Genomic DNA, 22,527 nt, shown 5'->3' with positions numbered 1-22,527 from the left:
TCAAACTGATATCTAGAGACTAGTTTTTAACAGTAGAAATGAATAAAATTTTTAACAAAAGGAGCAATTTATTCTTTGATCTAATATTTATAAACCAATTTATCAAGTTTTTTTAGTAGAAAGAGAAATTGCAATCTGATTTCTAATGTATGAATTTCCATGATAGTTTTACAACAATTTAGTGCTGCATTCAACAACAATTTCAGTGGATTTGAATGTGTAATTGTAAGAGAATTGATGACATGAACAAGCAAATTGACAAAGATTGAATTAAGTTCTCCGTTACCATAACTTTGTTTCGCCTTTGTTGTTAACTGTATAACTAACAATGGCAACTTAGCCAAATGAAAAAAAAAAAGAACCAAACCAGTTATACCCACATCCGAAGTAAGCTGTACAAAAGCCATACAAATGCTAAACATGTTCGGTTTCTTGATAGAACACAGACAAGACAACAAATAATAATAATAATAACCAGTAAAATTATGAAGCACCTCCAATGGTGGTTATCAGCATCTCCAAGCTGAAGCAGCAATTAATTCTCTCCTTTGCCAACAAAGAACAAGTGCCGATTGTCTTTTTTCGACATGGAAACCTCGAATTGGTGTTCTTTGAACCAAACATTCAGCTTGTGATTCAGTGAAGTTACTGAATGTTAATGGTGAAAATCCGGATTGTATAAACAAACTCCTCCATGGAGGTCTTCTTTCGAGGGACCGATGTCGACCCAACACGATTTTTTCAATGCTTGGTTGAAGGAAGAACCTTTCAATCTTTTCCAACGCATCAAGGTTCATGTTCACCGCGTCGAGGGATTCGAGTAGGCCAGAGTATGATTGGAGTGCATGGATTATGTGATGAGGGAACGGGACATCGGTTCGGTCACAGCCACGGTCAGACGAGACAACGATTTTGGGTGATAATTGCTTTACGAAACGGAGGATCAAGGGGAGAGTTGAAGGGTAATTGGAAAAAGAACCGATCGGTAGATTAACAGCAATCGTTTCGTTTTCACCGAAATGCAGGGGCAATGAAGACCAAGAACACGAATTCAATGCCTCGAGGCTAACTATTTCGATATCGAAACCCATGTTGATTTCATTAGCATAATGCTTAAGATTCTCGATTGTGAATCCGAGTTCGAATTCATCGTAACTTGTTGGACAAGCAAACGCAGTAATTTTCATACAGGGTGCGTCGCCATTTCTTAAAACAAGTTCTTGTATCAAAGAAGCCCATTGTCCACCATATCCGATGTCGAAATCGATTATGTGAACTCGATTACACCCTTCGAAAACCTCGAGAAGCGCTTGATTACAAGTGAAATTCACGAATTGAACGGTCGGAGATATCTCAGAGAACGATTTGTAAGCACCGATCTTGAAAATCATATTGGTAGTATACAAAGTTGAAGTGTTGGTAGTGTTGAAACGAAGGAGTAATTGTAAGGCCTCCTTAAAGTAGAAAGCAGCCCTTATAAAGGGCTTACCTACAGGGGAGAGCTGGTGATTGAGCCGCGCCAATATCCCTTGCGCGAGTACCGGATCACCGGTTTCGATCAGCTCTGCGGCCTGAATTAATTGGTCTATTATTGCCTGCTGAAGCTGTTGGTTGGCCATTTCATCAGTCACTATCTTCGGCGTGGTTGGCCTTTGATGAAGCAGTTGTTGACGCCGGAGATAAAGCTCCGGTCCCGAAGCCGAAAACTGAACTTTCGGCACTTGATAATTCGGTCCACTTGTGCCGGAATTGAATCTCTTCGGCGGTGGTGGTGATAAAAGATTATGTTCCTGCATTTCAGCAGCATACGAAGGGAAAAACATAAACGGATTCTGGGTGAACTCGGCCTGGTTTTGGTCAAATACGGGATTTGAACACGAAACCATATCATTGTTCATCAAGCTAACACTACTAGTAATGGAGTCGAACCCGAAACTATGATCGGCCATACCAAAACCAGCATTAAACTCCATATTTTCCGAAGACCCACCGCCGCCGCCGCTGCCACTTGGTGGTTGAAGGATCTTGTTTAACCCCAAAGAAGGGTCATCAACATCACCCATAATTAGCCTCAAAATGGATTGGTCATTCTCCCAATCCTCCAAACTTAAACCACATTTTCCCGTCCCTGTATCAAAAGACTGGCTTTTACCTTTGGAGACAGCTGCTGTTTCCGCCACGCCACTGCTGTCCGTGGAGGCACCACCGCTGCCTCCGCCGAATGAGGAAGACACTGTTGATGAAGACGTTGGTGGACTCGGGCTTCTTGTAGATGTGGGCTCAAATCCCACATAGCAACAACTTTCCTTGTTGTTTTGCCACTTTTTCTGTTGCTGGTGTTGTAATAACAGTGATGAATTGGAACAAGATGAAGTTGAAGAAGCAAAATCTAAAGCCCCCTTCCCTTGAAATTCCTCAAAGGATAGGGGCATGGCATTCATCTAAGAACAAACTCCAAAAGAAAAAAAAAAGTACACTCCAAAATTTGAAGCACCCAAAATTCTAGAGGTAGAAGAAAGGGGAGACTTGAATACGAAGAGAGAGAGAGAGAGAGAGGGAAATATAAGGGGGGGGGGCAAATTAAGGTGTCGTGTTCGTTAATGGAGGTCCTACCATAAATGGCTTTTGACAAAGCAATTGAGTGCTTACTTTTTAGTTTTTGGTATAAAAAGGGGAAAAAATCAGAAATATACAAAGAAATTTGTGTGGGACGCAATGAACGCGTTGTTTTTAAGCTGACTTAAAAAAGAAATTTGCAGAAAGAAAAATGAACAAAGGAAGATGATAAATAGAAAACAATGTAGGCAAAATAATAAAGTGTTAGGAGAAGATATGGTGGCCAAGCATCTTTTAAAGTTTTCTTTTACAGACTCCAATTTTATTTGTTTTTCTATTATTTACTAAGAGAGAGTAAAAATCCGATTTTTATTTATAAAATTCCTAAATTAAAACCTTACTTGAAAGAAAGTGATGAATTAGACATTTTTAATCAACGGTGATGGCATAGGGCAAGCAGAGTCTTGAGCACTTCAAATGAAGAATTTTTGTTTTTACCCCTAGTTCAAGTATTGTTCGATAAGCTTATAAAACAATTGCCATCAGAATCAAACGTTAGATGATTAGAGGTATTGTTGAATATGTTTGGAACAGTACAATTCCCATATTGGTAAACCATTGACTAAGACCACCTTTGAAAGACAACAATATATATATTTATGGAACACCCCTAATGTTGTTTATTGCACAAGGACACCCCATGTATATCAACTTATCCCCCACCTCCTATTGCCCTTTGCTTTTTTTTGTTTGCCTTGGATGCTCACAAGGGTTTTTTCTTTGGCTTTAGGTTCATTTGTTTTTCTACATATATATCCTCCTTTTTATAATCTTACATTAAGTTGTTATTATATATGCTCTTTATTAATACAATATTTACGATTGTCTATAATTTCTTATCAACCTTTAAATAGGAGAATAATGCACTTCAACGCACTTAAATCTGCGTCCTCTTACATAGACAATATTACTAATATTAATCAAATTAAGACTCAATTGATATTTATATTATATTTTTAATATGTTTAAGCATGCTGGTTGCTTGATTTCTATTAATTTTAGTATACCAAGTAATGGGGTCATGGCCTGCCTGTTAAAAGGCTGCAATCATTGTGTTTTATTTGTAGCTCAACCAATTGTCACTTTTCTTCTATAAATTCTCTCTCTCTCTCTTTTCCAAAATGTTGGAGAATTAAAACCATAAGTATTATGAAAACAAAATCATCCTACTGGATTGCGAAATTTTATATTGGTAAAAATATGTGATAAACTTAAATTTAAATTTTGTATTTTTATTTTAGAAATTTAGTTTCTTATTTTTTATATTTAAAAATTCAAGTCTAATTATTAATATTGTTAAATTTGTTAATGTGATGTTTAAAAAAAATATTAACTTGGTAGTCATGTAATTAAAAAACTAACATTATAATGAACCTTAATTTAATAAAATAATTTTAACAATGTTAATAGTTGGACCTGAATATTTAAATAAAAAAGTAAAAAGACTAAATTCCTAAAAATAAAAGTATTGGGATAAAATTTCAAATTTGTGACAAATACAATGACCTGTGACATATTTTAAACTTTTATATTTGTTTGGTAATGTAATATTATTACGTTTGCATTTCAAGCATTTCCTTGAGTTGGTATGTTACATCTCAAAAATCGGGTTAGTAGAATTTGGGTTAGTGAACCAAGAGTGGTCACGTATTGTTTTTTGAATTAACGTTGTAGGAATCGTGGTAAGTAAATTAATTTGATTCAGTGGTTAAGTGTTCCAGTTGTGTGCTTGAAGTTCTGTGTTTAATTTGTTTCCTTAGAAAATTCTTTATTAATTTTGATTCCATACCTGATTTGGTTCATAAGGGTTATCTTTAATTTTTGTTAATTTGCTGGCAAGAATGAGATTACTAATTCAATAATAAGGCCTTAGCTTATTTTTGCCATTCCTCACTTTAACTTTCCCGTTTTCCACTTTCTCCATTTTGCTTGCACGTCTATTTTTCTCTCTGGTTACTGGGAATTTTCTTTTTGCTTCTTCATCTCTCTCACATTTTTCTTTGTATTCTTCACATTAGTCCCTTTGATTTTTCTTTTGTCGTTCCTTTTGTCTTCTATTTTGTTACTATTCTGACTGGTGTCGTCATTTCTTCTAGATTCGTTGCTGGTCGTGCGAGATAAGAGAGTTAGTATAATCGTCGTTTTTTCTTTTCCTTTATAAAGCATTATTTGTTTAGGATGCTATTATATTTTGATTTTTCTAAGGCTGTGATAGATGGTTGAGTTCAGTTATGGAGATTTTAATCGTTTTCTTTCGTGTAATTCTGTTTAGGTGAAGGTTGTGTGACGCATATTCCTCTAATGAGTTGAGTTCGATAATATTCTTTTCTACGGTAAGTTTCTAACGACCAAGTTTAGGGGTTGGTTGTGAAAATTTAGTTCGCAAAGGGTCGAGTACCCTATTGCTATTGGTCGAATGCTAGGGAACCTAGGGCCAAATCTTTTTAAGTGATCATTAATTGTTTAATTGTGGATGTCGTATGGGCAAATTATGGTATGTTGTTGTTCTGTCAACATCCCGAAAGTATTCAGGTGCATGGTGCTAACTCGAAATTTCGTAAAACAGTGAAAAATTGAAATTGTCGATGCTACACGATCGTGTTTCTGGTCGTATGGCAAGTTGTGTAAGCCAAATGGGCGTGTAATCAGTTGTGTGGGCCACACGGGCGTGTGGGCCCATTTTGAATAAGTTTAATTAGAACCGAGTTTTGGCTTGCGTATTTGAGGTCAACGATTACATAGATTCTGACAAATGATATTTATGATGGATCGATCAATGTAATCTTTTGTTCTGTTATATGTGTATATTTTCTGAATAAATTGTATATATATGTGATCTATAAATTTGATAGTATCAGTAGCATGTTTTCGGTTTGGAAACCTTATAAATGAGCATGTTCAATCTGAATGTATCAGTATATGTGTAATGACGTTGCTTGTGACATTATGGCGAAACTGATTTGTGATTATGAATTTGATTCTTCTATTTTATAAAGTATGGAGTTTTATGTCTATTGATTTTTGTTTATTATAAGGTTGCATGATCAACTCGCTTACTGTTCTAATTCTGTATTTGCGTGCCATGTCACATTGTATGGGGTGCGAATGATATAGTAAGGAGGGAGTTCTGGCAGTTTAATGACTTGCACTATCTAGTGGTTTAACCACATATATTTGTTCTAGCAGTTTATCTACGACTTTGGTGGCATTGGCCACAATTATTTGTTGGTGTGTTTTGGATGGACGAGTATTGGGGAACTCTTTTTGGTGTGTAGTGGAGTTGGGTAGGAATTTTTTAAAAAATCTGCATTATATTTTTTCTGAAAAATACTGCATTGAGATAATTATGCATTCTCAGTTTTGCTCAATCGATCATTATAAAATTCTCTGTGATATTTTGATATGGTTATTACATTATCTGTACTTATGCTTGAGTTAAGTCACACACTGAGCTTCATATCTCACTCATTTACTTTATCTCCTCAAGTAATCTGTAGAATTAGAGATTGACAATGTCTCGGTAGCTTGGATTGGGTTTTCCTCGCATAAAATGGCTTAATTTAATTATTAATTAAATTTTCTAGACTTTTGAAACTTTGAACTAATTCTGGGACTTTATTTTCAGTTTTGAGTTTTCTATTGGATATTAGTTAAATGGTTTAAATAATTCGTCTAATTTCTGTTAATCAAAATTAAATGTTTTTTTATTTTTAAAATAAAATAAGTTGTGGATTTTTCCACTGCAAACCAAAATAAGCTATTGAGATTTCAAAAAGATAAAATAAATAAAATTAATATGCATGCTTAAATTGGTTGTTATTGGTGATTTTTTTTTTAAAAAAAAACACTTACTTGGCAACAACTAAGTCTTTTAGGAATGAACTAAAACGTGTTTTCTGCAAAATTATCAACACAATAATATACAATGTTTTGGAAAGCAAATAATTTGTTGTTTTTAAGTAGTTATTGTAATCTTCAAGATCCGACCATAACATCTAAGTCGAGTTTGAAGTGTTACATGGTAATTTCGTAATCTCAATAATATATAGATTCTAAAACATATGATATAATCCTTATATAATTTTACATTCTAGACGAAATTTGAAATTTTATACAATTTTGATGATTATTTTCATTATTTTAATAAATTTCATATTTTTATGTTTCTTTGCAAAAATAAAGTGTAATTCTATTCAAATTTTATTATTTTTTATTAGAGTACATTGCAAGTTTTAATATAAATTTGTATATATTTGATTTTTGTGAAAATTTTGGTTTAACTTCCGTTTTCATAATAAAAGCTACCAAATTCTCTAATTAACAGTTCATATAAATAAATTATTGTAATTGGGTTCACTTGTTGAAATAAATAAACTAAAGTTGAATAATTGAATTCAGATATTAAAATCAAGATAATTAAATTTCATAATGTTGCGGAAAGGATCGATTCGAGAACTCCGATATGACTACAAGTAAATTGACCGGAACGAAAAATAAAGTGAACACAAGGATTTACGTGGTTCGGCTTTAATGCCTACGTCCACGGGCAGAGGCGAAAAGAAATTTCACTATAACAAGATGAAGATTACAAGTGTTTTACACTCAAGACACAACCCGAGAACCTCACAACTCTCAACCCCTATAGAAAACCCGAAAGCTAAAATCCTAGCTTTCAAAGAACAAGCTTTGCTCTCTCTTGGTTTGGGATGATCAATATGGCTAATGAACCTCTCTATTTATAAGAGAGTTCAAGGACATAATTGTCCAAAACTTTGGCAAAGATTTGTGGTTGAAAATGGACACCAACAACCATCCACTAATCCACTACCACCAACAACCCACTACCAACAACAACAATCCACTACCAATTTTAAGCCATTTCTTAACAAATCTCCACCTTGGCTTGAAATTTACCAAGCTGAACATCATAGTGAATTCCTCGAACTGGATCACCTCTTCCAAACGCCTCTCTGGCGCTAATCAATCCCGAATACCTATCAAGTCCAAGCAATGCTTGAACTTATATGCAGGGATCACCTTAGTTAACATATCTGCAGGATTCTTCTCGGTAGCAACCTTGCTGATAACAATGTCACCTTGCGTAACATGTTCCCGAACAAAATGATATCTGACATCAATGTGTTTGGTCCGTTCATGAAACATCTGATTTTTAGTCAGATGTATGGCACTCTGGCTATCGCAAAATACAACAGTGAAATCCTGTTGTAAACCCAAACTGCTTACTAGACCTTTCATCCACAATGCTTCTTTCACTGCTTCTGCTAACGCCATATATTCCGCCTCAGTCGTAGATAAGGCTACGGTAGACTGTAACACAGCTTTCCAACTAATGGCTCCTCCAGAATAAGTGAAAACATAACCCGTCAGAAATCTTCTTTTGTCCAGATCTCCAGCATAATCAGAGTCCACATAGCCCGTGACACTGCTAGTGCAGTCACTCTGATCATATACCAAGCATAAATCTGCAGAACCTCTCAAGTACCTGAGAATCCATTTCACGGCCTGCCAGTGTTCCTTGCCAGGACAACTCATGTATCTGCTGACCACACTAACTGCATGTGAAATGTCTGGACGAGTGCAAACCATTGCATACATCACGCTTCCAACTGCACTCGAGTATGGAATGTGAGACATTTGCTGCTTTTCTTCATCAGATTGTGGTGACAACTCTGCAGAGAGTTTGAAATGTGGTGCCAACGGAGTACTCACAGTTTTCGCTTTATCCATGCCGAAGCGTTGAAGAACCTTTTCAATGTAGTTCTTCTGCGACACACGAAGCTTGCCCGCCTTGCGATCTCTGTGAATATCCATGCCCAAAATTTTCTTGGCAGCACCCAGATCCTTCATCTCGAACTCACCACTCAACTGCGACTTTAACTTGTTGATTTCCGACATGTTTTTGGAAGCAATTAACATGTCATCAACATACAGCAACAAATAAATGTGCGAACCATCTGAGAGCTTCCGATGATAGACACAAGCATCATAGTCACATCTTGTGTAACCATGCTGAATCATGAAGCTATCAAACCGCTTGTACCACTGCCTTGGGGATTGTTTCAATCCATATAAAGACTTCTTTAATAGACAGACATGGTCTTCTTTACCAGGAACTGTAAAACCCTCTGGTTGACGCATGTAGATTGTTTCCTCGAGCTCACCATGCAAGAACGCCGTTTTTACGTCAAGCTGCTCAAGTTCTAGATCAGACTTGGCCACCATGGCAAGTAATACACGATTGGAAGAATGCTTTACGACTGGGGAGAAAACTTCATTGTAGTCAATCCCATCTTTCTGAGTGAAGCCTTTAGCAACCAATCGTGCCTTGAATCTAGTTGCTTCAACCCCTAGGATGCCTTCCTTTTTCTTGAAGACCCATTTGCAACCAACTATCTTCTGGTTACTTGGCGGCTTAACCAACTCCCAAGTATGGTTCTTGTGAAGAGATTCTATCTCCTCACTCATAGCAATTGCCCACTGTGCCGACTCATCACACGTGACAGCCTCATTATAACTGGAAGGTTCTATACCAATGGACTCCGCCACACTGAGCGCGAAAGACACCAGATTAGCGTAACGCGGATTTGGTTTGATTTGTCTCTTCGTTCTTCCAGTGGCAATGCTATATGGTTTTTCTTGAGGTGACTCATCTTCATCGGAATCTTGCACCTCAACTTGATCATCCTGGACTGAAGTACCTTCCGTAGGAATTGGAGCGTCCACCTGACACTCCACCTGCTTCTCAACACCGTGATCTCCCATTCTATCTGACTCCTCCTTTTCCCGGGAATTTGTGGTGGATCGAAGCATGGATGACTCATCAAAAGTCACATCTCTGCTGATGATGAACTTGGACGAAACCGGATCAGGACACCACAACCTGTATCCTTTCACCCCTTGGCCGTATCCAAGAAATATGCATTTCTTCGCCCTCGGTTTGAGTTTTCCCTCATTTACATGAGCATACGCAGGGCAGCCAAACACTCTTAAACCAGAGTAATCAGCAGGAGAACCAGACCATACTTCCTCAGGAGTCTTCAGCTCAATAGCTGTTGACGGAGATCTGTTAACCAAATAACAAGCAGTATTAACAGCTTCAGCCCAAAATTCTTCACCGAGCCCAGCATTTGATCGCATGCAACGAGCTCGCTCCAAGAGAGTTCTATTCATGCGTTCTGCAACTCCATTTTGTTGTGGTGTTCGACGAACAGTGCGGTGTCTCACTATTCCTTCATTTTTGCAGAACTCATTGAATTCACCTGAGCAAAACTCCAAGCCATTATCCGTCCGGAATCGCTTGATCTTCTTTCCTGTTTGATTTTCGATCAAAGCTTTAAATTGCTTGAAGTTGATGAGAACCTCATACTTGCTCTTCAGAAAATACACCCAAACCTTTCTCGAGTAATCATCGATAAAGGTAAGCAGATATCTGTAACCACCTTTAGAAATTGTCGGAGAAGGCCCCCAAAGGTCAGAATGGAAGTAATCCACTGTGCCTTTTGTCTTGTGAATCCCAGTGCTGAACTTTACCCGAGTCTGCTTACCGAAGACGCAGTGCTCACAGAAATTCAACTTTCCTGTACACTGCCCAGACAATAATCCTCGTTTGCTTAGCACCGATAAGCCTCTCTCGCTCATATGCCCGAGCCGCATATGCCATAACTTCGTGGTGTCAGAATCTAGATCATCTGATGATGACACTCCCGCAACACCTGTAACTGAGGAACCATCGAGGAAGTAAAGGCCCCGCTCCAAATTACCACGTATCACAGTCAAAGCACCCGAGAATACCTTGAGAACTCCACCTTCAGCAGAGTACCGAAAGCCTTTCTTGTCCAACGTACTCAAAGAGATCAAATTTTTCTTCATTTCTGGAATGTGCCGAACATCAGTTAGAGTTCTAACAATACCGTCAAACATCTTTATACGAACTGTGCCAATCCCCATGACTTGACATGCGTGGTCATTTCCCATTAGTACTGAACCAGAATGCTTCTCGTATGTTGAGAATGCATCTTTCGAAGTACTTATATGAAATGTAGCTCCCGTATCAAGAATCCATCTCCCACCAGCGTAAGAGTCGGATACTGCAAGAACGATCTCGGCATCACTTGAAGAATCTGCATCAGCTACATTCGCACGATCATTTTGTTGCTCCTGTGATTCTGATTTCTCCTTCCTTTTCGGACAATCTACCTTCATGTGCCCGTACTTCTTACAGTAGTAGCACTGTATTCTCTTCTTGGACTGCGATCTAGGATGGCTTTTACTTGAACTTCCACCCTTTGCCTTGGATCTTCCTCGAGCAACCAAGCCTTCGCCTTCATTGTTTTCGACCACCTTACCAGTGATTTTCTTCCTCAACTCACTGGAACTTAAGGCATTTTTTACCTCCTCTAGAGTCAGGTCATCACGACCGTACATCATTGTATCAACAAAATTCTCATACGAGGGAGGCAAAGAACACAAAACAATTATTGCTTGGTCCTCATCATCGATTTTGTTATCGATATTATTCAAATCCATGATAATGGAATTGAATTTATCCAGGTGCTGGGAAACAGGTGTACCTTCCTCCATCTTCAGGGCATAGAGTCTTTGCTTGAGGTAGAGCCGGTTCGTCAATGACTTCGTCATGTACTTGCTCTCTAACCGGAGCCACAAACCGGACGCGGTTTTCTCATCCGCTACTTCTCGTAGCACTTCATCTCCTAGACATAGCAGAATAGCACTATGTGCTCTTTCTAGCATGTCATCCTTTTGCTCTTCCGAAAGCGTGCTTGGTAATTTATCTTTACCAGACAATGCTTTTAGCAATCCTTGTTGAACCAGCACTGCCCGCATCTTGATGCGCCATAAACTGAAACTATTTTTCCCGGTAAATTTCTCGACATCATACTTAGTCGATGAAACACTTGTAGCCATAATTTGGAACCTTTGAATGAATGATAATATTTTCTTCCTGATGTGAAAGATCAGACAAAGCTGCAGTCACAGGGCAATTCAGAAAATATTATCACTCCTTCAACTACGCTCTGATACCAATTTGTTGCGGAAAGGATCGATTCGAGAACTCCGATATGACTACAAGTAAATTGACCGGAACGAAAAATAAAGTGAACACAAGGATTTACGTGGTTCGGCTTTAATGCCTACGTCCACGGGCAGAGGCGAAAAGAAATTTCACTATAACAAGATGAAGATTACAAGTGTTTTACACTCAAGACACAACCCGAGAACCTCACAACTCTCAACCCCTATAGAAAACCCGAAAGCTAAAATCCTAGCTTTCAAAGAACAAGCTTTGCTCTCTCTTGGTTTGGGATGATCAATATGGCTAATGAACCTCTCTATTTATAAGAGAGTTCAAGGACATAATTGTCCAAAACTTTGGCAAAGATTTGTGGTTGAAAATGGACACCAACAACCATCCACTAATCCACTACCACCAACAACCCACTACCAACAACAACAATCCACTACCAATTTTAAGCCATTTCTTAACACATAAGTTATAGTAATTCTATAAAATCAATTGTGACTAAAAAATATGAAAATAATTAAACTTTTTTTATAAAAAAAAAACCAACAACTACATCTTTCATTCCGTTAATCATACATCAGAATTATACCTCTTAGCCAAATGAAACAAGCAGCAAGGGCGGTGCCAACCCCCCCCCCCCACCCCCGGTAAAATGGGAGGATTGTAGTTTTTACCTTCTAAAATGTATAAAATTATATGTTAATAGATAGTAAAATTGCACTTTAGCCCTTTTAAAAATGATAAAATTTTAATTTAATCTTTTAAAAATTATAAATATATTAAGTAATACAATGATGAAATTATATTTTAGTTCTTATAAAAATATATAATTTAATTTTGGCCCCTCCAAATTTTTTTTTCTTCACCATTAACAAGTAGAGTAATGTAACATACTCAATAATGTACTAAGTAATCTTCCATTCCAATAATACTATAACCGAAAATAGTATTACATTCCTTAAACCCAAAGTTACCCTTAGTGTTATTAAATTTTGGTTTCATAACTTGTGGGGGTCCTTCATTAAATACTAATTAATCATGTTAATTAATTGATCATAAACTAGAACTAACAATAAAGGTTAATTAATGTGGTACACATGATACACACATCAAGAGATTGCTTCATTGCTAAGAGAACATCAAGAAGCATCCCTAAAGGTGGCTGCCCTCTTCTTTACAGCTTATCCTATACCATATACGTTATAGTAATGTGCATGTTTCTAGCATGACAACGTAAAATACCCAAGAATTAATTTAATCAAATTATCACTTAGAATCATAAAAAGTACATACATATATATATATTTAGTTGATGATGATATATATGAGAATCATGATTAAGTTTTTTTTTTTAATTATATAAGGGGATAGCATAGTATAGTATAATTCTTGTGATTAACTTTCATAAACTTTGTTTTAGCCTAATCTAAACAAGATTGTTAGCAATTTCCGATGCATGATAATCAATAATTACCTTAGGTCATCCCAAAAAGTGTTATTGAAATTGGGTGTGTGTGTGTTTTCTTTTGAACCTTTTTTATATTCTTTACCCATGCAAATGGACCCAAGCTGGATTTCTATGGCTATACCATATATAAAAAAAGTATAATTTTGCCGTCAATCCCTGTATTTTTTAGAATTGTGAAATTTAGTCTCTCTATTTTTAATTCAAAAGAATTTGATTCTTCTTATTTGCCTGATTAGAAAATTAGGGTTTAATTGATAACATTGTTAATGAACTTTTGTTAAAATTGAATATATGAAACAATCGCAGAGCTAGGGCTGGCAGGGCCCTTCCCTCCTTAAAATGAAAAATTTTCTATTTAGTCATTTTATAATTTATAAAATTTTAAATTAGTAATGGAAAAATTATATTTTGTCCCCCAAAAATAATAAAAATTTGATTTAATCCTTTAAAAACTATAAAGATATAGACTGTTAAGATGGTGGAATTGCATATTTACTATTGTAAAAATATGCAATTTAATTCCGTCCCAAAATAAAATTTCTGGCTTTGCCCCTAATGTGAAATTCTAATATCCAAAGGTTTAAATTAAAAATGAAAATTAAATTTATCACACATATTCAAATTTAAAAGAAGTCAATGAATAATATAATTTTATCATGTATTAATTTTATTATTTCATCATTTTTTAAGGGTTTAAATAGACTTTTTATTTTTTTGAAGAGTCAAATGTAATTTTATCATATATTTATTTGTAATTTAATCATTTACAAAGGGGTTGAATTACAAATTTTTTTCATTTGGGGGAAGGAAGGGGCCAAGCCCCCACCTATCCCCTTAAATTCACCTATGCTATCAACTGAATTTTAATTTTTAAATCAATCAAATGATGCTAAATTTCAAAAGTTCAAAGAATACAAGGACGGATAGCAAAATTAGACCTATAAAAACTGGAAGTTATACAAGGATCCGACCCCAACAAAGATGTTTTTGAAGAGGAAAAGCTGGCAAATATGTCTAGCCTTTAGCATATATCATTGTTGTTAAAAACTATGTAATATATATGTGTATATAACTGAATCCCTCACTCCAAGGAGGCTTCACCAACACAAAAGAGCTTACCTTCAATTCCACAATGAAAAGTTGTTTATCATTATACTTTTTCAATGGAAGGTTGATTTTATATATGTATATATTACTATTATTAGAGCTTCAAAGAAACCAAAAAAAAAAAAAAAACAAAAACAAATTAAAAGTGTACAACTTTTATAAATGGGCTTCCATATCAAGAAGATGCCTTAGCTAAAACCTGAGGTCTTTCTCTCTTTTTCAATTTCCATGGAATCTGCTTTCAACTGTTGAGGTGACTAAAGGAATTTACAATGGCAGGTCCATTCCATGGGGGTAAAAATTTATGATAAGGGCAAAGCCACTTTCCTTTGCATTTTACTTATGCTCTTTCCCTTTCCCCCCAATGGACCACTTACCTCTAGTCTCCATGCACCAATTGCTTGTTTTTTTAACTTGTTAAAAGCTACTTTTATATCCCCAACAAGTCATTGAGATTTTGAGCGATTAAATTTGAGTCTTATTGTGTGGAAGTCATGTGTAGATCTATTCCCATTAATAATTTATTCTGATAAAAACTACAGTTCTGTTCTACAAAAACTTATCGAAAGAATCGGGCTAAAAAGAACAAAATTGGGATTGGCTCTAGTTTATGGAGGGCAAGGGTTCCAACAATGTACTTGAGACATCCCTTAAGCCCTCAAAATTATTCCAATATATGGATAAGGAAGATAAAATATTCTTTCTGTTCCTTGAATGCTTTTTTCCCAATCGTGGTTATTAGAGCAACAACAAAACCAATTTGTTTCTTCTTCTAAACTTTTCATCAATCGAGAAAAAAAAAACGTGATTAAACATACTCAAATTTATGAACGTTTTCCTAATTATGACAATAACTAAAACTTAGTCAATCAATCTATAAGATTTTCAATGAGTTAATTAAGTTGGTATGCTATAGATTTCACAAATACTAATAATAATAAAAAAGTAATTAAAAAAACCACAAGTGTGTGCGCATTGCACTTTCAAATAAAAAATGTTGGGGTGAAACATTGATTTCACCCAAAAAAAAAAAACAAAAACTTAGATTAAAATCATAAATCATAAAAATTTATTGAATCGAGTGATAATAAATTTAATATCATTTAAGAAAGGTCTCAATTTTAAATTTTATAAACAAAGAAAACAACAGTAAAAATACCCTACTTAAAAATACCACCATTGAAAATAAAACCTAGATTTCTTTTAATTTGAGAGTTTTCTCAAATTTCAAAAATGGAAATACCGACAATAAAAACCCAATTTCAATGTAGTTGAAATCAATATGTATACGTATATGATTATATAAGCAATGTTTGGGACGCAAAGCACAATTTCCCATGAATGACAAATTATTTCTATGGTGGGAAAATTTTCTTTTAAGACCATCCTAATAGATAATTTCTACCATAAGAATCCATCTTTAAAAAAAACTGTGGGACTAATAATCAAAAATAAATCTCAAAAAAAAAAAATTGTATATACGGGACTTTACTAAAAATATAAAAATATTATACAATCACTTAATGATTAATTAAATTATAAATTAATATATAATTAAATTATATTTTAACCTTTCAAAATAATAAAATTATATTTTAATATCTCAAAAATTTATAATTCAATTCTATCCTTCCTAAATGCCTTTTGGATTACCACATTTTGTTTGTCATTAACCTATGGCCTCATACATGCATATCATGAGCTGACATCATCAAGCTAGGTCTTGTTATACATTTTCGGTACACGTGTCCGAAAGTAAGATCATGGCCTTTCATTCTTTTAGGCCTCCTCCATTGGTTTAATTCCCTTATGGGTCCTTTTACTATAAGCCCGAAGCAAATTAGTTATTACACAATAAAAATAATCTTTTTTTTTTATTTTTCTATATTTAATTTTTTTTAAAATAGATAATTTTGTAAACATTGACAAATTAATTTTCTATATTAAGTTAGGGAGAGAGCTCAATTGGAGAAAACTTAAGCAAAAAAAAAAAAAAAGAGTACAGGAGGAGAAAATGAAGATCAATTAGAAGGACTAATTTAGTATTCAATAAATAATACAAGGACCTTCCAAAGAATTTAACCTTCTCACTATCCCCCATATTTTAGCACCATTAGACAATCAGTCACCTCCGTTTGATTGAGCTTCTATGAATTTTGATGATTCGATGATTTCAAAAGTTGATTGGGCCCTTTTCAGTTATCGAATAACAGCAGTCCACATGTAATTCGTACACTTTAATAAAGTTCTCCTTATATAATAATTTTTTAAAAATTAATAATTATTTTGTAATTTTTTTAAGTTGAGTGGTTAAAATATAAATTTATTAATATTTTAATAACTTTGAGTTGAGAACTATACTAATATAATATAATAGTAAATATAAGTTAAAAGTCAATTGAGGGATGAAACTAATTCGGTATCATGTCAATTTAAATCAAATTAATTTAGAATTTTTGAAATTTTCGAGCTCAATCGATTGAGTTTAAATTTAAGTCCAATCTAATTAAATTTAATAAGTTTGGATTATTAAATTTTTTCTTTAAATATATATAAATCAAAATATTAGATTTGAGTAAAAATTGAATAATTAATGTATTGATACATTGATTAATCATCACAATACATTCTAGTTACATGCAAAAGAGTTGGTAAAATTTCACATAAAATTACATTTTAATCCTCCCATGTCTTAATCATTGCTTAAGATCAGACTCACTAACTAAACTATCGCCTGACTGTCTGTCGGCTTGTCACCATCTTCAACATTGACCCCAAACTCCAATTAACTCTTTAAATAAATAAATTATCTCAAAATTTCCCCCATGTATTAATAATTCTACAAATAGGACTTAATTAATAATATACTTATCTGTGACACAGTAATAAATTATTATGGTTTAATCACCAATTTTTTTCTGTGTTTTTTCTCCTAATGCTCACATGCAAAATGGCTTTTATCATTAATTTATATCGTTGTGTTTTTTTTTTTTATAATAAAGCAATGAGTTTTATAAACTAATCATGTAGGGGTTCAATGGTACAACACCCATGTGATCATATTAACAGAGGAATTAAAAATATTTTCATTTATGTTTAAGAAAAAATCATCACATATCAGAACCAACTTTTTAAGACCAATTTATTTTTTATCTAACATAAAAAAAATTAATTCATTTATTTTAAAAATAGAAGCAACTTCTAGTATAAAAACCTGTATAATATTTTTTTTTTATCGAGTGATATAAATCTAAAATTAAGACCCAAGAACCAAAGCTTTAAATAAAGATATGGCGCCATAAAATCCATATAAATAACATAAATAATCAAATTTGTAGCAACAATTCATTCAATTTGAAAGGTTCTTTACCCATAATCTTGTTTTTTTGCCTTGGTTGTTTAAGTGTACAACAAAGGACGATTTAGAGAGTAAAACGAACCCAAAACAGTTAATTCACACATCGGAAGTAAGCTGTACATAGCCATACAGTTTTTAGCTAAAATGTTTTTGGTTTTTGATTTCAAACAATAGGGACCTAATGGTACATAATAGACAATTAGCTTTTTAAGAGAATCACAGGCAAAACAAAAATTTCAAGGAAAACAAAGATATCAGAAACTAAAAATGCATTAGGTTCCGGGCAAAAACCGGGTATCATTATCAGCACCTCCAAGCTGAAGCCGCGATTAGTTCACGTCTCTGCCAACAAAGAACGAGAGATGACTGCCTCTTCTCGACGTGGAAACCTCTAATTGGAGTTCGTTGAATCAAACACTCGGCTTGAGACTCGGTGAAGTTACTGAAAGTTAATGGAGAGAATCCGGATTGTATAAACAAACTCCTCCATGGAGGTCTTCTTTCAAGAGACCGATGTCGACCCAACACAATTTTTTCAATGCTTGGTTGAAGGAAGAACCTTTCAATCTTTTCCAAGGCATCAAGGTTCATGTTCACCGCATCAAGGGACTCAAGGAGGCCGGAATACGATTGGAGTGCATGGATTATATGGTGAGGGAACGGGACATCAGTTCTGTCACAACCTCGGTCTAACGAGACAACAATCTTGGGCGATAACTGCTTGACAAAACGAAGGACCAAGGGCAAGATTGAAGGGTAATTGGAAAATGAACCGATCGGGAGATTAACAGCAATCGCTTCGTTTTCGCCCAAGTGCAAAGGCAACGGCCAAGAACCCGAATTCAAGGCCTCAAGGCTCATGATTTCGATATCAAAATCCATGTTGATTTCACTAGCATAATGCTTAAGGTTTTCGATTGTGAAACCGAGTTCGATATCATCATGACTTGAAGGTGAAGCAAAGGCAGTAATTTTCATAGAAGGTGCACCACCATTTCTTAAAACAAGTTCTTGCATCAAAGAAGCCCATTGTCCACCATAACCAACATCGAAATCGATTATATGAAGCCTATTACACCCTTCGAAAACCTCGAGTAACGCTTGATTACAAGTAAAATTCGCGAACTGAACGATCGGAGATATCTCGGAGAACGATTTGTAAGCACCAATCTTGAATATCATGTTATAATTGGACATAACTGATGTATTGCTAGTGTTCAAAGGAAGTAATAATTGTAAGGCCTCCTTGAAGTAGAAAGCAGCTCTTATAAAGGGCTTACCTACAGGGGAGAGCTGGTGATTGAGCCGCGCCAATATCCCTTGCGCGAGTACCGGATCACCGGTTTCGATCAGCTCTGCGGCCTGAATTAATTGATCAATTATCGCCTGCTGAAGCTGCTGGTTCGCCAGATCATCCGTAACGATTTTCGGTTTCCCTGTAATTGGCCTTTGCTGAAGCATTTGGATCTGTTGTTGCTGTTGACGCCTTAGATAAAGCTCCGGTCCCGAACCCGAAAAAGGTCCACCGGAGTTGAATCGCTTCGGCGGCGGAGGCGATAAAAGGCTATGCTCTTGCAATTGAGCATACGAAAGAGGTAAGAACATGGTCGGGTTTTGTGTAAACCGAGCTTGATTCTGGTTTATTATCATCTGCGGATTGAAAATCTGTGGCTTTTCATCCATAACCTGAAGCTGTGATTGCTGTTGTGGAAATACACACGGCGAAGGAGGCGGCAAAAGACTCGGCGGATTTGATGTCACCGGAAAATCAGAGCAGCTTATAGGAGGGTCGACGTTGTTGATCAAGCTAACGCTACTAGTAATGGAATCGAAGCCGAAACCATGATCCACCACACCAAAACCAGCATTGAACTCCATATTTTCCGACCCACCGCCGCCGCCGCCACTTGGTGGTTGAAGAATCTTGTTTAACCCCATAGAAGGGTCATCAATATCACCCATAATTAACCTCAAAATGGACTGGTCTTGATTAGGAGAACCAGACAAAACACTCTCCCAATCTTCCATACCTAAACCACATTTTCCTACATCCAAGGACTGGCTTGTATTGGTGGTGGCAGAGACAACAGTGGTGGTGGCTGCCACACCGGTTGTATCCGTGGAGGCACCACCACCGCTGCCTCCACCGCCGAGAGAAGAAGACAGTGTTGAAGAAGGACTTGGGCTTCTTTTTCTTCCGGTCTTAATATTATTATCAATGGGCTCACTGCCCACATAGCAACAATCTCCTCCCTTGTTCTGCCACTTCCCTTCTTTTTCGTGTTGTTGATGCTGGTGTTGTAATAACAGTGATGAATCTGAACAAGATGATGTTGAAGAAGAAAAATCTAAAGCCCCCTTCCCTTGAAATTCCTCAAAGGATAGGGGCATGGCCTTCATCTAAAACAACCAAAAAATAAAAAACACCCAAAACCCAAAACTTCCCTATTGATAAACTTTCTAAAAAAGAAAAAAAAAAGTCCTACCATGAAAGACTTAGCTTCTTCTTCATCTTGTACCTCAAAGACTCCAATTTTTTTTTAGTACCACAAACACACCATTTTCTTTCTTTCTTTCTTTTTTTTTTTTTTGCTTGTTGTTTGAGACTTTGTTAAGTAGTAGTACTATGGGGTTTCCTTCTGTATTCTGCTATGGATGCGTGCAACATATAAAAGTGGTAAAGTGCCCTTCATCTTCTTTCTCTCTCTACTTTATTTTTTCTGTATTATTGTTTTTATTTTTTTATGTGGCTTTTGTCTGTAGACGTAGTTATCTCCCTGGTAGGGTTTTCTGTCGTTCATTTAAGCCCTACTCTCACATCCACCGCGCGTGTATACCAGATGTTTCCTTAATCACTCCATTTTATTAAGGAAAATATTATTAATGGTTATCGAAAAGGAAAAAAGGAAATTATTATTAATGTCCCCTCAATGAGGGCTTGGTTGTAAATCATATGCTACTTTTTTTTTTCCATTTATTTTCAATTTCACTTCCCTTTTAATTTCTTTTTTTCCCCCTAAGTTTCATTATTAATTTCTTTAATATAAATATTGATTAAAATATTAAGGTAGTGTTTAATACTTTTCCATGTCATGATTTTAACAGAATATGATGCCTTAAAATATAATTGATTGTTAGGAATCTGAATGTCGGGAAAGCTACTTTATAACAATTGGTATAACATTGAAAAATATTAATTAAAATCCCGAGAAAATTACAATATTACGTTTGGTTCATTGAATATTTTCTTAGGAATATAATGATAATTTATGAATTTATCATTATTAAATAATAAATAATATTCATTTATTTAATATTTACAATAACTTTATTCTTAACAAATATTTGGATTAAATATTTAATAATGAAAATTAATTGATAATTTTTAAATTATTTTTTAATTTATAATTTTAATTGAAAGTAAAATTATTTTAATTTTGTCTTATATATATTTTTTAAATAAAATAATGCACATATAAAATTATGAATATATAAAATTTAATTTGGAATAAATTTAAAAAAAAAACCTGAAATCATGTTTTGTTTTAGCTAAATGCTAGCCATAGAAAAATAAATTGATTTCAAGTTTTGCTCAAAAAAACTACAAATAATTAAATTATAGGAATATAAAATCATAAATGTTCTAACTCAAAATTCTTACACAGTTTAAATATAACAATTCTACCCATAATTTACAAAAAAAAAACAAACAAACAAGTATTTCATTCAAAAAAGTGCTAAATCAAATTTGTAACTAGGAAAAAAATTACTTGCAAAGATTTCGTTGAAGTAATAGAGAACATCATGTGGTAGGAAGGAGGCTATAGCTTCTTCTTTTTTCCGTTTATTTATAAATTAATACCCTAAACCAATATAAAATAGGATTAAATTTGTCTTAATTTTTTTAAATTTTAAATTTAAATATGTATGATGTAATTAACCTTTAATTATATAAAAAAATCTAATTGCATAAATAAAATTAAAAAAACATATATTTTATTTTTTTAAAACAATCAATCGAGCTTTCAATAATAAAAATATTGTAGAGGTCTTTGTACTAGTAGTTAGATTGTATTTTATATTTTTCATTCAAAAAATTAGTTTTTTATTAAAAATTTCATCTATTTTTACGATTAAAAATAAGTCCATATACATTAATATGAGATAGTCATGACACGCTATGTATCACTATATTATGAAATCATCAACAATATCAGTTTTGAACAATATAAATAGATGAAATTTTAACGAAAAATTATTTTATTCGTAATGATTAATTTATCTATTTTTTTAATAAAAAATCAAAATAAGTGTACAATATTTTTACAGCTTCCAACGTTGTGACACGCTTCTTATAGGCACGTCGAGATTTTTTCTTTTCTGTTTTTTTATCGTTTTATTATAAATATTTTATTTTACATAGACCAAAGGTGAATTGGCTTAGAAGTTATGTTTGGTTATTTAATCAAATTCCCTGAAATACCCTTGTCTTGTCCTAAGAAATTGGGTCTACATTTACTTGGGCGATGACAGGGATCGCGGGAAGGACAATTTAGGAATTTTGGTTGAACATATCCTGTTTTTGGCTTCGTTTTTCGAAATTGAATCTGACGAAACGAGATGATAAGAGAGTGGCTTTTTAAGGAGTTTTTTTGAAAATATCGAGAAAGTTTTTAACGGTTGAGATATTTTGCTTTAATTTTATTTAGGTTAAACTACATTCAAAGTTATAAACTATTAGTAGGTTTACGTTTTGGTCATTCAACTTTAAAAAATTATAAAATGATCATTAAATTATTTAAAAAATTTCATTCAAGTCATTGGGTTGTTAAAATCTTTGTTACATGGCTTTCTTTATTTGTATTGTCTGAATAAATCGAAAGTTGTCATTTCCTTTTCTTCTACAGTTCAATT

The 22,527-nt window shown here is 34.3% G+C and overlaps 2 protein-coding genes across 2 annotated transcripts; both read right to left on the bottom strand.

The window, feature by feature from the left end:
• Window positions 1–238: 238 nt before the first annotated feature.
• On the bottom strand, window positions 239–2,781 carry LOC107924044 (scarecrow-like protein 6). The gene has a single exon (XM_016854312.2). The coding sequence runs from the start codon at window positions 2,439–2,441 to the stop codon at window positions 510–512; it is 1,932 nt and encodes a 643-aa protein (XP_016709801.1). The 5' UTR covers window positions 2,442–2,781; the 3' UTR covers window positions 239–509.
• Window positions 2,782–17,578: 14,797 nt separating this feature from the next.
• On the bottom strand, window positions 17,579–20,342 carry LOC107926170 (scarecrow-like protein 6). The gene has a single exon (XM_016856971.2). The coding sequence runs from the start codon at window positions 20,011–20,013 to the stop codon at window positions 17,917–17,919; it is 2,097 nt and encodes a 698-aa protein (XP_016712460.2). The 5' UTR covers window positions 20,014–20,342; the 3' UTR covers window positions 17,579–17,916.
• Between the last annotated feature and the right edge of the window lie 2,185 nt (window positions 20,343–22,527).

This window comes from Gossypium hirsutum, chromosome A12 (genome assembly GCF_007990345.1).
Source record: "Gossypium hirsutum isolate 1008001.06 chromosome A12, Gossypium_hirsutum_v2.1, whole genome shotgun sequence".
In the NCBI taxonomy this organism is placed as follows: domain Eukaryota; kingdom Viridiplantae; phylum Streptophyta; class Magnoliopsida; order Malvales; family Malvaceae; genus Gossypium; species Gossypium hirsutum.
This window is presented reverse-complemented; position numbering and strand designations above follow the sequence as displayed.